Source organism: Clupea harengus, chromosome 2 (genome assembly GCF_900700415.2).
Source record: "Clupea harengus chromosome 2, Ch_v2.0.2, whole genome shotgun sequence".
Taxonomy (NCBI): domain Eukaryota; kingdom Metazoa; phylum Chordata; class Actinopteri; order Clupeiformes; family Clupeidae; genus Clupea; species Clupea harengus.
Genome location: NC_045153.1, coordinates 12,158,300 through 12,175,799, shown reverse-complemented (window position 1 = coordinate 12,175,799; position 17,500 = coordinate 12,158,300). Strand labels below are relative to the sequence as shown.

The window sequence follows — 17,500 nt, the reverse complement described above, 5'->3', positions numbered from 1 at the left end:
GTTAGTCTGAAGACGCTGATGGATCTCCGTCTCACAGACAGACACTCTTGATGCTGATTACTGGACAGCTAAGAGATTACAGCCAAGAGTCTGGGCCCTGGGACGCCATTATGGGGCTTCCTGGAGCTGGGCTAGTTAGTGTGGGAGTGCTGATGCATCAGTGTCATACCACCACTCCGCACACTGATAGCCTTACTGGCAGGGTCAACATCACTGAAGAAGTCATGTTCCGGGGACAGGAAGTTGTGCTAGTCAGTCTGATTGATTGATTTGGAGTATGACACGTTTAATACTAATAACTTTGGTGTCTACATTATTGCGTAACTGAAACCGTGATAATTTGAAGATGAATATGGAGTTTAAGAGGTGCACTAGTCAGTGTGGGAGGATGCCATTTGTGATGATCTTTTGTGATGATTTGCCACATATAACATAATGGAAAACAGAAAAGATGAGCTGTCCTGGTGTTTTAATCGGTTTGAGGCTGTGAGTGCGGGCTCTTACCGACGCTCTTGACAGTGATGGCTTTAGTGGCCGACTTCTCCCCGAGCTGCTGCCAGGTGCTGTTGGGTTCGGGCCCGGTGCGAGTCCACTCGGTGACGGTGCAGCGGTACTGACCCGCGTCGGTCGGGTAGGCGTTGTAGAGCGCCAGCGTGTAGATGTCGGCCCTCTCGCGCGTGGCCCTCACCTCACCGTAGCTGCCGCGCTCCAGGTAGGCGGGCCCCAGACGCACCGCGCCGTCGCGCTCCACGCTGGCCAGCTCCACGGGCTCCGGACCGGGGGAGGACTCCTCGCCCTCTGACCCCTGGATGGGGGTGGTAGCGGTGGGGGAGGAGGAGGAGGAGGTGGACGAAGGAGGTGTCCACTGCCAGGACACGGAGAGGCTGCCCCAGACATTCTGCACGGAGCAGGTCAAGATGATGGGGTCCCCCTCATCGAAGGACGAGTTGCTGGAGAGGGACACGGTGATGTTGCTCTCTGTGGAGGGAGATGGAGAAGAAGAAGAAGAAACGTGGAATTAAAACACAAGGTGGACAAGTAAAGATGGAGTAAAAAGAAAATCAAGAAAATCAAGAGAATAACAGAATTGACAGAATGAGAGAGAGAGAGAGAGAGAGAGAGAGATAGAGAAGGAGGGGGAGAAAAAGGGATAGACAAAACGTGAAGGAGGGGGGAGAGAGGGATGTCCGATGCAATATGCACAGAAACACACCCTAAAATCCCAAAAGGTATCTCTGGTTCATACCATCTCCCTGCTCCACGAGAGAGACTAAGCGAGAAAGAAATCATGTACATTCCTAACAGCAGTGATGGACACCTAGCAGTGCCTCTCTCTCTCTATGCAGATGATTGCGCTAGCTTCCTGCTCAGCATCCAGCTCATTCATCACTCAGACAGTAGCCCGAGGGCTACAAGACACACACTCTCAAAACACACACACCAACACGCACTCAAAACACACACACTCTCAGACGCGCACACACACACACACACACACTCAAAACACTCACACACATACACACCACACAAAACACACACACTCTCAGACACACACACACCGACACGCACTCAAAACACACACACACTTTCAGACGCGCACACACACACACACACACACACACACCGACATGCACTCAAAACACACACACACTCTCAGACAAACACACCGAAACACACACACTCAAAAACACACACTCTCAGAAACACACACACAAATTCTCAGACACACACACACTCTCAGACACACACACACACACACTCTCAGACACACACGCACAGACACGTGCTAACGGACGCCATATCACCTCCTCCTTCCACTCCTTAGTCAGTGCGCTGATTAATTAGTCGAAACAGAGAGCACAGCGCCTGACCTGAGCCAACACAACACAACACATTTTATTCATGTGGAGGATTTAAGTTGCTAGTAATGAAATTAGTAATGTGAGACAGTAGGAAGCAGATGGTAGGTATAAGACTAAAGGTGTGTGTGTGTGATGTGTTTGTGTGAGTGACTGTGTGTGTGTCAATGTTTGTGTGTGTTTATGTGTATGTGTGTGTGTGTGTGTGTGTGTGTGTGTGTGTGTGTGTGTGTGTGTGTGAATGTTTCAGCTCATTTGGTGCTTGTTAAATGCAGTTGTTTTTCCAGGCACAGCGGTAGGGAGAGATCGAGCAGCTCCAACATCAGCGGGGATCACCATGCTTTAGAGTGCGCGTGCATGCACACACACGTCTGTGTGTGTGTGTGTGTGTGTGTGTGTGTGTGTGTGTGTGTGTGTGTGTGTGTGTGTGTGTGTGTGTGTGTGTGTGTGTGTTGGTCTATCTCGGAGTGAGTGAGTTCATGAGGCCTGTTGGGGTGAGTAAGCATATGTGAATGTGCTGTGTCTGAATCCGCGTGAGGAAGGAGGAAGGACAGAGACAAAAAGAGGCCGTGAGAGAGACAGAGACAGACAGAGAGACAGACAGAGGGACAGACAGAGAGACAGACAGAGAGACAGACAGAGGGACAGAGTGAGAGAGAGAGAAAAAAGACCACAAGAGAGAGGGGCGGGGGGGGGGGGACCGAGAGAGAGAGAGAGGAGAGTCTGTCTCAGAGAGAACATGGATGAAAGTGCTTAGCTGCTGTTGCCAGGGTCTTTCTCAGGGGTTTCTCTACCCTAATGCTCCTCTTCAGCGGCCATTCAGCCAGAAGCCAGCAAGGATCAGGCTGTCAGTCTCTCTGAGCTGTGCAACCAATACTCCAATACTCCCTGGCGTTTGGAGCAAATCAGCCGTTTTCCATAAAACCCCCTAAAAGGCCAGACAGGGCCATGTGACTTTATTCACACCCAAATGAACAATGTCCCCGGTTTAAATCTCCCTCAAGTCCCTTGACTTACACTTCGAAACTTTTGGCCTCTCAGAAAGTGTGAGAGAGAGAGAGAGTGAAAGAGAGAGAGTGAGAGAAAGAGAGAGAGAGAGAGAGAGAGAGAGAAAGAAACAACCCTAGTGTTCCCCTCAGTGTCTCCCTCTGTCCCTCTGTTCATTTCAGCCGCCTTTCTTTCTTTCTTTCTTTCCGTTTTATGTTCTCTGTGCCTGTGGACTTTACGCCCCGGCCAAACTCAACTCAGTCCCCCCACAGTCCTCTTCTTCTATCTCTTTCCTTCCTTCCTTCCTTCTCTTCGTTCTCCACATCTCTCTCTATCCCTTCTTTCTGTTGCCTCTCTAATGCTTCCCTTCTATCACCCTCTGTCTAGTCTACATCTCTAGTTTCTCTTTCTGTCCGAGTTGTGTTTTCTCTCCATCTCAGACGCTCCATGCGGGCGCTCCAGGGTCTGTCTCCTCCTGCGATACAGAGAGAGAGACCTCCTGCCCCTAGTGGTGTCACCTCACCATCCTGTATTCCAAAGAGCATGCTGGGTAGATGGGATCGATGGGATAGCTGAGGGGAAGGTGTGTGTGTGTGTGTGTGTGTGTGTGTGTGCGCATGCGTGCGTGCGTGCGTGCATGATGTGTGTGTGTGTGTGTGTGTGTGTGTGTGTGTGTGTGTGGGGGGGGGGGGGGTGCTCCATTTTTTTGTCAACAACAAAGCAAACATGCGGCGGTAATCAAGACAGAGCAGGCCTCATACCTGAGCCGCCATTGGGGGCAAATGATCTAGGAGGCAATGAGAGATAAAAAAAAAATACCCCGCCTGCCCTTAATGATGCCCTGTGGGTATTACTTACAGATGCTCCCTGCCCTCGTTTTAAAGGGCACAAGATGGGAAAGGGGGGGGGGGGGTCCCTCTACCTCTAGTCTAATGCACTGTGGGCAACTGGATCCACTTTTCTTTAATGGTTACTGGCCCCTCAGGGTGAGGTGGTCAACTGAAGAATTTGCTTTTCTTCTGGAACATTCAGAGTTCCGAGTCAGACTGATGGTCTTAAGGGATTCTGCTCCAGTGAGAATGTGCAGATCTGAAAGTGTGAGATAGAGAGAAGGAGAGATAGAGAGATAGAGAGAGAGAGAGAGGGATAAAAAATAAAGACAGAGAGAAAGAGAGGCGAGAGAAAGGGTAAAGTGGCGGAGGGCTCTAGAAAGTCGGAGGTCACGGTCTAGTGGAGCGGACCGCGGCAGGAGAGGTCAGGGGGAATGGGCTTGTGATTGCAGGGGTTGAATAAAGGGCAATGTCAGCTTATACAATACGGGGCCAATTAAGTGGTGCACTGAGAGTACAGTGAGGGGGCCGAAGGCTATGCTAGGGCGACCTTATTAATGCATTATAACTATGCAGTGAGCACTAGCTTAACCTGCTAAGTTGGTTATCAAATTGAGTTAAAGGCTTGTTTGACTCCCACCCAAAGAAACCTCACAACACACACACACACACACACACACACACACACACACACACACACACACACACACACACACACACACACACACACACACACACACACACACACACACACACACACACAGAGACACACACACCCCACTGAGGCGGTCTTTACAAATTGCCAGGCTGTGGTCCCCCTTTCCCAGGGCTGGATGAATTAACCCAGTCTGGTGGCCTGTTTTAGGCAGCGGGAGAGGAGGAGAGGAGGAAGCCTGACTTGCTCGCTCGCTCGCTTATTCTTTCTCTTCACACTCTTTCATTTCACGCCTGTTAGTCGAGCGCCTTTTAGCTCTTGGAACGCAACGCCGTTTTCGGCGCGGCGCTCTTGAAATGCGGCGCTGGGGAGATGAACCTTGGGAATTGCTCGCCTCTAAAAGGCTTTTGTGTGCGGAGCCTCGGCGGTGCCTCCCCTATCGGAGGAGACTCTCTCTTTAAACACGACGGGACTCTCCCACTCTTTCCTCTTCATGATTTGTTATCCTTTTGCTTTTTTTTTGTGTGTAGAGGGGAAGGGAGGGTGCACCTGGAATAGAAAAATAGAATGGAGTGGCTTTGCGATGGAGGACCTGCGGAGGAGATTGGCTCCATAAGGCTTGTGTGTGTGTGTGTGTGTGTGTGTGTGTGTGTGTGTGTGTGTGTGTGTGTGTGCGTGTGTGTGTGTGTGTGTGTGTGGGGAGTTGAGAAAGAGCCCCGCCACGGTGGATAGAGGAAGCCATCATCCAGCTACTAATGACCTGCCTCCATGCTGCTATTACGCAAATCCATTTACAGGCCGTGCCTACTCCCCAAAGCAAGGAGTTCAGGGTGGTCGGGATAATCTCTCTCTCTCTCTCACACTCTCTCTTAGTCTCTTCTCTCAATCTTTTTCTTTCTTCCTCTCTCTCTCAATCACTCTATCTCTCTCTCTCTCTCTCTCTCTCTTAGTCCCTTCTCTCAACCTTTCTCTTTCTCCCTTATTCCCCCCTTTCCCTCTCTCCCTCACCCTTTCTCCTGAGAGGGACACGACAGCAGAGACAGGCTTAAGAAACGGTGATGCGGGTTACGTGAGGACGAGAGTTGAGGGATTTGGGACTTTCTGGATTCTTCTGGATCAAATGAAGGGAATGATCGGAAATAAAAGAGTGCGGGTTGGGTTGGGTTTTAAACAATATAATACAAAATAAAAACAAAAACAAAACAAACAACCACAGTGCCTCCCAGGAGTGGCCTCACCAGAGGAAGAAGGGAGAAAAAGAGTTCAGACAGAGAAAGATAAGAGAGACAGAGACATAGACATGGGTCTCTCACAGGAGGTAAATGTGCAAGGACACACACACACACACACTCTACACACACACACACACACACTATAAACACACACACTCTCAGACACATACACTCTCAGACACACACACACACACTCTCAAGACACACAGGCATGGGTCTCTCACAGGAGGTAAATGTGCAAGGACACACACACACACACACTCTACACACACACACACACACTATAAACACACACACTCTCAGACACGCACACTCTAAAGACACACAGACATGGGTCTCTCACAGGAGGTAAATGTGCAAGGACAAAGGCTGATAGATAAAGGATGACGGATAGAAATTCACTAATAGACATACAACATAGATAGACAAGATAAAACAACAGACAGATCGATAGACTGAATGATAGATAGATATATACTATATACTAGATGGAACTGAAGGAGAGACTGAAAGAAAGAAAGAATGAATGAATAAATAAATGAATGACCGACAGACAGAGAGAGAGATAGATATATAGATAGAAAGAGACAGACATGCATATGGATAGATAGATAGATAGATAGATAGATAGACAGACACTCATACAGAGATACAGAGAGAGCGCTAGCTACTCACTGAGTGGGGTGACGGTGATCTGCACGTTGCGCGAGCGCTTGCTGCGGTCGATGAAGTCTCCGGTGAGGGTCCTCTCGCGCTCCGTCACGCGGCAGATGTACTTGCCGGCGTCGTCGGGCAGCAGGCGCTGCAGCTTGAGCAGGTGCACGTTGGCGCTCTCCTTCCGCACCGTCAGCAGGCCGGCCGCCTCGCGCTCCAGGTAGCCGGGGCCCAGCGAGGGCACGGCGTCGGGGCCGACCACGGCCACGGGCGAGCTGCTGAAGACCCACGACACCGAGAAGAAGCGCTCCGGAACCTTCTGCGCCTCTATGGTGCAGCGGAGCTCCAGCGGCTCGCCCGCCGTGTAGGCCCGGCGCTCCGTGGTCACCTGGATGCTGAAGTCACGGTCTGTCAGGGAGAGAGGGAGAGAGAGAGAGAGAAAGAAAGAGAGAGAGAGGGGAGAGAGGTTTAACACTCCTTCATCAGACCCCTGTCTGACTGTCTGACATGATTACACATCTTAAGACTTTGAAATACCAATGAACAAGGCTGACACCATCACATTAAAAACAAAGAGGAGAGAGTGCATTAAACAGGAGACGAAGGGGTGAATGGATGGATGGATGGAAGAGAGAGAGAGGGGGAAGGAGTGAGCTGGATGGGGGTGTTAATCACCAGATGGGACAGTGTTGACACAGAGTGCTCTGTCGCCGCCGCTGGGTTTCTTCACATCAGGATAAATGCAGGTTTCACAACCCCTAATCTGATGGAGGCAGAGAGGGAGCGTGCGCCGTGCTGAATAACAACACCACTGGAGACCCTAATAATGCAACGGCAGATTGTTCTGCGTAATTACATGTGGGATTCCTGGCCTTTTCGTTCTGGCTTCCTCCACACTTCCCCCCCCCCCCATACCACTCCGCCAGCGTACGGGAAACCATCCGATTAAATCTCAATTTTATGCATTGAAAGAAAAAAATAACAAAGTTTACACCAAGAGTGCAGAGTGAACCCTGACAGGGAAGTGAATTGCTGAGTCGCTGGTTTGACTCCAAGCATGAAGCTTGCAGAATCACGGTGTTGCTTTGATTTGCATAATTTGATTTTTAAAAATATCCACAGGACTCGCTGCGGACCTCTCCTGTGCGGATCATCGGTCAGTTTCCGCTCAATTTCCCCCCGGTCCTGCCATCATCGCTCCCTCCGGCTACAATTACATGAACTTGAAACAGACTTCCTGAGAGCGTTGCCACTGCCAGAGAAGAAACAACCGAAGAAAAAATAAAAAAAACACACACACACAATAACAAAAGCCTTCTCTCGTGCGGAGCGTGGCCTCGTTTATGGGACTGTTTTCGGCCATGTTTACGGTGCAGGGGACTGTTGTTTGGGGTCTCATGCTGTGGATCAGCGCTAGGAAATTAGCGCGCGCTTCACGACTGTGCAGCTAATGGGCAGCGGATATGAATGGAACACATCCAAAACAAAACCCTTTGGCTGTTTGTTTCCCCCACCGTGGTATGAGACCAGCGGGACGTCCCCTACTACAGCATTAGGATTCCACGGACTGCCACGGTTCCGTTTTCTTGAGATGGGGATAATAAAAGAGTCTTCTGGAGAGGCCTGGCTTGGAGGCAAATTGGAACGCAGCGCTGGAGTAACGGTCCAAAAATACTTTCCGAGGCTTATCTGCAGGTAAATAAATGGCAGCTTTGGGGAGGAGAAGGCTGTCAAAAATGAGAGTCCGCTAAGCTGTGGTAAGGACAAACAAACAGAGATGGAGATGGAGAGAGAGAGGGAGAGGGAGGGAGAGGGAGAGATAGAGCAAGATAGAGAGAGAGTGTGCCTTTAGAAGAGAGAGAGAATAAAAAGATATGTAGCTCCACTCTGAAATGAGGAGGTGAGGTGAGGTAAATAGAAGGGAAGGGAGGGGAGTGATAACGGTGGAGGAAATGAAAGATGGCTAAAGAATTATAATAAAGAAAACACACAGGAGAAAAATAAGGTCATTTAAAATGGAGAGGGAGAAATCACAGCCGAAAGAGAGAGAACAAGAGAGTAGAGAGAGAGAGAGAGTAGAGAGAGAGAGAGAGAGAGAGAGAGAACAAGAGAGAGAGAGAGTAGTAAGGAGAGATGAGGAATGGGTGGGCCTTGAAAGGGAATCATAATTCTGCCAGCGAGCCTGGAGTCCCTGCTTTATCGGTTCAGGTGATTACCCAGTAATAGGCCCTGGCAACGCTCCGAACCCTTTTTTTTCCCTCTGGAGATACAATGCCTAATGAAGGAGTTCCTATCAGAGGCCGAGGCCCTGCTCATTCTTTCCGTCATCACTCAAGTCTCCTGATACATAATACATTCAAATGGGAACCACGCTGACAGCATAGGCATTTGAAAAAAAGAGCCCCCCCCACCCCCCAGCACACCCCCCAGCACACCCCCCACCATCCCCTTGAAGTGCTTCACCTGCGTACGTGAATGCCTCACAGCATATCTGCTTAGATCTTTTTAAGCATAGGACCCTTAGGTGAGGCTGGCTTGAAGCCATCAAGGCAGAATGCTTGTCGAAGCCGCGGCTAGGTTGGAGAGCACTTACCCATTCAATGCATTGAGGCGCACCTGTGGTTCTCACCGTAAGGAACTGATTGAGGTTCCCGCATTCATGGAAAAGCGTTCAGCGTGAAGTGAATTGTTTTCCGTGATAATCCTGCTAATATCTCGGGGGCCGTTTATGGCACTTCTTGAGGGGCTTTTGTGACGTGGACGAGGGCCCCGCTGTGGACTAACACGTGACGGAGGAGACTCGTTTGCTTCACGACCGCTCCGTCTCTTCTCCGCTCATCTATTCATCACTCGCTCCTGCTGACGGGCGGGGGGTGGAGGGGGGGGGGGGGCAGATGTGTGAAGGCAGGGGGAGGGTGAAGACAGTGATCTATGTTCTGCGAGCTCCTCAAAGCCCGCTTGTTCACTGTCAGTCGGAGGTTAGAGGGGTCGGCGGCTTATTATTGGATAATTATGGAGGAAGACTTGAGGACTTGCTTCTCTCTCTCTCACACCCTATATGACTCCATTTTATCATCCGCCTCATCTGACATTTTATATTCACTCTCTTCTTCTTCTTTTCTCTCTCTCTCTCTCTCTCTCTCTCTTTTATGACTACACTCTTGTGTCTCTCTCTTTTCTTCATCTTTGTGTCTCTACTTATCTCTTTTCTCATCCTTCTCTCTCTCTCTCTCACTCACTCTCTTTTATGACTACACTCTTGTGTCTCTCTCTTTTCTTCATCTTTGTGTCTCTACTTATCTCTTTTCTCATCCTTCTCTCTCTCTCTCTCCCTCTTTCTCTCCATATTCCCCCCACCACAGGGCGCGTCGCTCACGCATTGACAATAGCCCAGTGATTTCACGACGTTCATCAACAATCAAGTGCCTTCTGTCTGTGCCGCACAGACGCGTCTATGTCTCTAATTAGGCCACAAAGTGGCGTCTGTGCCAAGAAACGAGCGAGATGGGAGATGCGATGACACGGCTTCCACCTCCCGACGCACGCCAACCGCACCGAACGCAAGGCGGCAAACTCTGCGCTGATTTCCGACCCCAAATCAACCCCGAAATCTTTTTATGGTGGCAGCCAACTATTGCATGTCTGATGGCACAGTAACGGGAAAGGCATTCGGACAAAAGATGAAAGTGGTGGTCAGAGATAGAGAGAGCGGGAGAAAGAGCAAGAGCGAGCAAGCAAGCGAGAGAGGGAGAGAGAGAGAGAGAGAGCGATCGAGCAAGCAAAAGGGCCGTGTTTTTGGGGTGGCACAGATGCCCACAGCCTCCTGTCTGTCTGTGTGTGTGTGTGTGTGTGTGTGTGTGTGTGTGTGTGTGTGTGTGTGTGTGTGTGTGTGTGTGTAATAGTGTGTGTGAGTGTGTGTTCGCGTTCAAGCCTGCCAAAACTATCCCTGCACAACTTTAGACCTGGATAAAAGCCACATCGGTTCACACAAACAACAGGCTCTCATGCCAGTCCATCTCTCAGGATTTTACAATGTCATCTCTCATAGAGAGGAACAATAACGACGATACTTGCTAAGCTAAATTAAATGGTTTCATACATTAAAAAACAATTTGCCATTTGCTTGTAATGACAACTCTTTCATTACCAAAAGAACACTCCTAATCAAAATTATACATTTATTAATTTTCTTGGCATCACATAAAAAAAAAAACAGAGAAATATCAAAGTGGTGCTAAAAATCCTGTCTCTTACTCTTACACATTTGAGATGATAGATATCCAGTCAAAGGCCTATGTGTATGTGTGTGTATGTGTGTGTGTGAGAGAGAGTATGTATATATATGTGTGTGTGTGTGTGTGTGTGTGTGTGTGTGTGTCTGTGTGCCTGTATGCATATGTGTGTGAGTGTGTGTTTATGTATGTGTGTGTGTGTGTGTGTGTGTGTGTGTGTATATGTGTGTGTGTGTGTGCGTTTGACCGGTGTCGGAGATAGACGGACGTGCAGACAGACAGAACGTCATAGACGGTCATGCCCCACGGCTCCTCTTGCGCTTTTCACCATTCCGGGGATTTGGGAAAAGGGGAGCGGTTGGGGGAGGGGGGCTGGTCCTCGCCGGTCCAGTGGGGAGAAAAGCTCAGCGGCCAGCGAGCTGGAAAAGGAGATTACAGAGAGGAATCTGATGCCATCATTCCACTGCTCCTCACTGAAGGCCGCTGAGAATCCCTGACCCGAGGCTTACCCAGGTGGGACTGGGACGAGGCTTACCCAGGTGAGACTGGGACGAGACGCTGGGATGGCAACTGTGAGATGGGTCCTAATGATGCAAAGAGACATCCAGGTCTATTCCCACTCAGTGCACGCACCCAAGGTCCACCTCAAATCACCCAGCTTGATGTGTTGATCGTTAGCAACCACACGCAGGAGCCCTGCTAATGTTAGCGTGCTTTAAGTGTGATTTATGTGCTACTTTCTAGCCTGAAGTCTAAAGTCTATTGTGGGTAATTTAGTTCATCAGAGTATCACAGAGGGACTTTAGTCTTGAAAAGTTCAGCTCAGTCAAGAGGACTTTAACGGACGTGTGATGGCTGCCAAGAAACTCTTATTAGAGCACCTCTGCACTAACTGTCCAAAACAAAAACAACAGGGTGCGCTTAAAATGGCGAGCTGATTTACGTTTTAATAAGCAAAGATGTTACCTCCCCTGATAAAAGCTAGTGTCACGATAAAAAATAATTGACTTCCAGATTGATTAATTACCATGTCAGTAAAACAGCTGCCTGACAGCTGACGACAACAAACAACTCTGTTTTTTTTTTTTCTGACGCCGTCGTCTCCCCACCGGTGAGTGATCGCCCTCTTCAGCGCCGTTTAACTGTCTCCACACATCTCCCGCTCGGGAGAGAACCCCGCCGACGTCCTCCCGCTGGGAATGGGTTCCGGACGGACCGAGAGGATAGGCGCTCTCTCTCTCTCTCTTTTCTTCCGTTCCCCCCTGCCTCGTCCTTGTCCTCTTCCCTTAGTACCCCCACCGTCTCTCTCTCTCTCTCTCTCTCTCTCTCTCTCTTTTCTTCCGTTCCCCCTGCCTCGTCCTCGCTGTCCTCTTCCCCCAGTCCCCCCACCATCTCCGTAGGGACATGAAGCAGACGGGCGGGTGTCTGGCTTTGAGGCTGGTTGGTGAACAGCAGCAGCGGCGGCACCAGGGAGATGTGTGTGGTGTGTGTGTGTGTGTGTGTGTGTGTGTGGGTGGGTGAGAGAGGGGCCTTGTTATGCATCCCCATATGAGACGGCATAGTGAGAGGTGCCCTTGACAGGGAGACGACGGGCGTGTGTGATCGGTTCACTTCCTGTCTGAGTCGGCCTCGTGATACGGCGAACCCCCCCCTTGAGAGGTGCAGAGCCAATGGTGAGGTGGGGGGATGGGATTAAACCGCCACTCACTCACAATCCCAACAGAGCTGCACGACTGAAGGGGAGTCAGACGGTCACAGCCGATACACATCACATCCCCAAACACAGAGAGAGAGAGAGAGAGAGAGAGAGAGAGAGAGAGAGAGAGAGAGAGAGAGAGAGAGAGGGAGAGGAGGTACAAGCTCTCTCCAGGCACAGGCACACCAGTGCAGGGCATAGGAGAGTGTATCTCAATCTGAGGACAACATCACACTGAATCAAGTCAAGGCATCGTGATATCTGCACCAAGCATCATTATAAGCGTGCCTGTGATCTTGCAGAATATCGCCCTGAATACCTAATCACACGCACACACGCACACACACACACACACACACACACACACACAGATCTTCCAGGGTGGGGCGGTACTCGGTGAGAGCATGATAGCCTCTGCTCTCGCGGTCTCCCTCCGGTTTGAGGCTAATCCTGTGAACTGTCACAGTCACATCACGGGTAGGGCTGGCACAGATCTGATGAGCTTGGCTCGGAGGCTGGCTGGGTGTGACGTGTTTGCCTAACTTCCGCGTGAAATGTATGTGTGAGTGTGTGAGTGAGTGAGTGCGAAAATGAGTGTCTGTGAGTCTATGTGTGTGTGTGTTTGAGTATATGAGTGTGTGTGTGCATGGTGAGGTAGGATGGTAGACTGCTGAGACTGTGTGTGTTTGTGTGTGTGTGTGTGTGTGTGTGTGTGTGTGTGCGAGAGAGTGCGCGAAAGAGTGCCTGTGATTATATGTGTGTGTGTGTGTGTGTGTGTGTGTGTGTGTGTATGAGAATACGAGTGTGTGTGTGTGTGGTGAGGTCGAAGGGTAGACTGGTGAGACAAATGACTGGCTGCAAAATGTAGAGGTATTCTAGACACCCTGATTGATCAGTGTGATCAGGCCTCTGAGAGGTGTTCTAGACACCCTGATTGATCAGTGTGATCAGGCCTCTGAGAACATGACTGCAGGAGCACAGTCACCCCCTCCTCTCCCTTCCCTTCCCTTTGATCCAGGCACCCCCCTCTGCCGTAACTCAGGGGGGGCGGTGACAGTCAAGGAGAGACTCACGGGGTCGGTGACAGCGGAGGTGAACTCTGCTGCAACCAGGATGGCATAGAAGGGTGGGGGTGGGGGGGGATGGAGAGGAGGCAGGGGTGTGTTTAAGAGGATTGCTAGATACCTCCCTGGGAGCGGGCTAACAAGCTTAATTTGAGATAGGGATCACTGCAACGGCAGCAGCAGAGCCTGCCTGGCTGTCAGTGTGTGTGTGTGTGTGTGTGTGTGTGCGTGTGTGTGTGTATGTGTGTGTGTGCTTGCATGTGTGTGTGTATCTGGGGCTGCATCTGTGGTAGTATTGATATTTGGAAGCCTGGGGCATGTCCATAAGCTTTCGGTCAGTGGTCTACCACTGGCAGGACTTAGTAAGAGACAATCCAAACAACTAGCAAAGTTCTGCTCTGTATCAGCTGTTATAGGTAGTCTTGCTGTTTGGCGTAGGAGATGTTTCTTGTACCCATGAGTCACTAAGCTGTGTTCAACCTCTGAGAAATGTTTGAATCCTTTCTGTACAGAATATGATTGGTGGATTCAAATAAATAATGTATCTGGGGCTGCATCTGTGGCCGCCCATGAGCGATGGGCACTTTTGGGTGCTAGGGGCCGACCAACCGGCGTGCAGATGGTTCCTAACGAACCTAGCTCCTACGAGAGCTTAGAGCGACCCCTGTCTAATGCATGTCTCTTGGATGAGAAGTGCAAGTTTTAAATTGCTTGCTCTTGCTCAGACACACACACAAGCTTGCTCACATAAAAACACACCCTCACACACACACACACACACACACACACACGAGATGTCTCCCGATGACTTCAAAGGTAATTTGGCCACTGAAAGAAGGGCGGAATACGAGCTGATGAAAGATCTGACAAGAGTAGAGAAAACGAGGCAGTTCAACACCCTTCCAGATCGAAACGACGTTTACTTCTTCATCAGAAGAAGCCTCCGACTGACTGCGTACGACGACGCTACGCAAACACAGCGGTCGAGTGCAGCGATGACGCCGGCGAGCGCAGATGGGACGAGACGTGACGGAACACGCGCCCCCTACTGAGCAGCGTGGCGCGTTCGGCGGAGATCACATGACATGATGGTCCCATGCGTGCAGTCATGAAAATCATCAATATCAGATGTGAAGACCGAGGGACAGACAGACAGCATAATATGGAAAGAATCAGAAAAGATTTCTGTCGGGAGAGAGAGAGGGAGAGAAAGGGAGAGAAAGGGGGAATAGATAGACTGAGAAGGATGTAAAGAACACGGAAGGAAGGGATGAATCACTTAGATGGAGATATAAATAGAGGGGAGTAGAAATGAACGGGAGGAACAGATAAAGCATGAAAGAGGAGTAGAGAGAGAGAGAGAGAGAGACAGAAACAGAACAGAATGGGAGACACAGATCTAAGAGTAATGACAGGAAATGGTTGAAACAGAGATCTATTGAGACAAACAGGAAATAACTCATCTGTCCTGACATCCTCTTCAACCGCAATCACACCCCCCCACCCCCACGCATATACACACACACACACACACACACACACACACACACACACACACAATGACTCACCGGTGGGCTGCACTCTGACGGAGGTCTGGTCGGACTGCTTGCGGCTGATGGCGTACCAGGAGCGGTCGGGGTCCTGGATCCACTCGGACGCCTCGCAGTAGAACACGCCCTGGTCGGCCGGCTGCAGCCGGTAGATGGTGAGCCGGTAGGTGGAGGCGCCCGTCTTGTCCATCCGCAGGTCCCCCGAGGAGAGACGCTGGCGGTACGGGCCGCCGGGCCGGAGCACGAAGTCCCGGGAGAGCGTGACCACGTCGCGCGGCGTGGCGGCGGCGGCGGAGGGGTCGTCGGCCGGGCGCAGGTACCAGCCCACGGCCAGGTGGGTGTGCTGGGCCGTCAGGCGGTTCACCTCGCAGCTCAGCTGCAGCGTCTCGCCCTCCACCTTGGACAGGGTCTGAGCCGACGACGCCACCGTCAGGGTGTCAGGGATCACTGCGGAGGGAGAGGAAGAGGAGGAGGATGATGAGGATGAGTTGAAGAGAGAGGCAAGTAGCATAAGGGGCACGTATATTCTCTCTTTATTTCACTCACCTAACACACACACACCCACCCATAAACACACACAAAACATGTCAATAAGATGGGTCGATTTCAGATCCGTGGGGTAGTACCTTCAAGGCATACAAAACACACACACACACGCACACACACACACCTTATGGGTGCCTGCGGTGATTTAAAGGATAACACAAGGATTGATTTTGAGTTAGGCAGTTAGGCAAGCACTTGCTAGGCACGCACACACACACACACACACACACACACAGACTGTGTGACCCATTAACATTTAAACAGGATCTTCTTCCGGTGAAGCGAAACCCTGACCTTGTTATTATGACAACTCAATGCCTCAGGAAATAAACAGACCTCTTTTACTCATTTTCTTTCTCTCCCTCCTTATCATTCTCTCCCTCTCTACCTCCCTCGCTTTGCCCTTTCTCACAAACAAGACCCAATCAAACACCGTGTCAGTGTAAAACACTGCCAACGCCAGACTGCTAATTTGAAAACAAGACAGAAGAACAGGGGCCTCAAAGACTTGACAACGAGGCGCAGCTTCCGCCTCCTTCTCTGTGACTCACACCGGAGGGCTGTTACTGTGGTTGAGCAAAAAAGACAGTATGTGTTCTAGTCAATGTGTCTTAGCGAGAGGCCAGGGATACAGCTGTTCAGGCAGGTGTGTGTGTGTGTGTGTGTTTTTGTGTGTGTGTGTGTGTGTGTGTGTGTGTGTGTGTGTGTGTTATTGTGAGTGTTCTTGGGTGGGTGGCAAAGGAGTATAGGGCAAGAGAGGAAGACTGCGACTGCCACTAGACACAGACACAAACACAAACAACATGCACACTATAACACACACACACACACACACACACACTTCCAAGGGCGGCCATACCAGGTCAAAGCTAGCACTCGTTAAGAGTCCATGAGCATTCAGGCCTCCTACACACACACGCACACACACACACACACACACACAGACAAACACAAACACACAGACACAGTCTTTGGAATTGCAGGCCGCCATGTTACCCATCTTCAGTGCACACACACACACACACACACACACATACACACACACACACACAAACAAACACAACCCTGCAGAGCATGGAGGAGGAGAAAAAAAATCCCCTGCATAAACACCAATTAGCAGCAGCTCTAAGAAAGCAGCATTCCATCACAGATCGTCCTTCCCCATATTCCCCCCCCCCCTCCCCTCCCCGCCTCCCCTCAACCCCCCCCTCAAAAAATAAAACCCTGCCATGCCGCTACAATCGATTAGCGCCGTGGGGAGACATCGCTGCTCTTCCCCCTCCCATTACCAGCAGCATCCCTCCGCGCGCTGCTAACATTGATTAACAGCCCTGTGCTAGTGCCCGCGTCTGGCAGCGGCATTCCATCAAAGCCTTAGCCAGGCAGGGGGGAGGGGGGGTGGGTGGGGGGCGGCTGACACTGGCAAACAGATGGAACACGTCTGGAGTCATCGCAGCAGCGGCGACGACGACGATGCTGCTGATGATGGCAGTGGTTAAGCTAACCTCTGGCTATGGTTAATGCGCTGGCACCCAGCGATTGGCACGGATTAGGACGGCCAACCCGACCGGAAGCCGAAGAGGAAGCGACACGGCAGGAGGCCAACAAGCAGCTGGGCCAGGGGCATGCAGCTCAACTGCGCTAGCTCCCCTGAAACCTCTAGGAAGGCATCAGTACACACACACACACACACACACACACACACACACACACACACACACACACACACACACACACTAGGATGTGCATTTTGGTCATATTGACAGCTTGAGTACTTGACAGAGAAAATGAGGTACAGTTCAAAGCAAGTGAAAGTACTCGAGGCTGCCATTTTTAACTGTTAGCTGTGCTGTTCTCTCAACTCCGCAGTGTACGGCTAACTGTAGTAAACTGTGTTTGTGTTTAAATATGAAGAGGTGGCACACTACACTAGTAGCAGAGTTATACAGCCACGATTAGCTAGCTATATAGCTAGTGCTACAGCTGTGGCCTTGAAGAGGCTCCTGCTCCACAGTCATCTGTTCAGACACACACACACACACACACACACACACACACACACACACACACACATACTTAATCCACAAGCAGAGCAGCACCACAACACACGCCGTCACACACACACTCCGTCACACACACACATTTCTAAATATACCACCGCTTTTTGAACGGCTGTTCCTAAATAAGCTCCTCCT

The 17,500-nt window shown here is 50.6% G+C and overlaps 1 protein-coding gene across 1 annotated transcript in view; it reads right to left on the bottom strand.

Annotated features, from left to right (window-relative positions):
- Window positions 1–17,500, bottom strand: part of LOC105904639 (immunoglobulin superfamily member 3-like) — a 155,649-nt gene that overhangs the window by 46,990 nt on the left and 91,159 nt on the right. Inside the window, 3 exon segments of the mRNA XM_031582787.2 lie at window positions 505–978; window positions 6,239–6,625; window positions 14,778–15,206. Of these exon segments, the coding sequence (XP_031438647.1) occupies window positions 505–978; window positions 6,239–6,625; window positions 14,778–15,206 (1,290 nt within the window).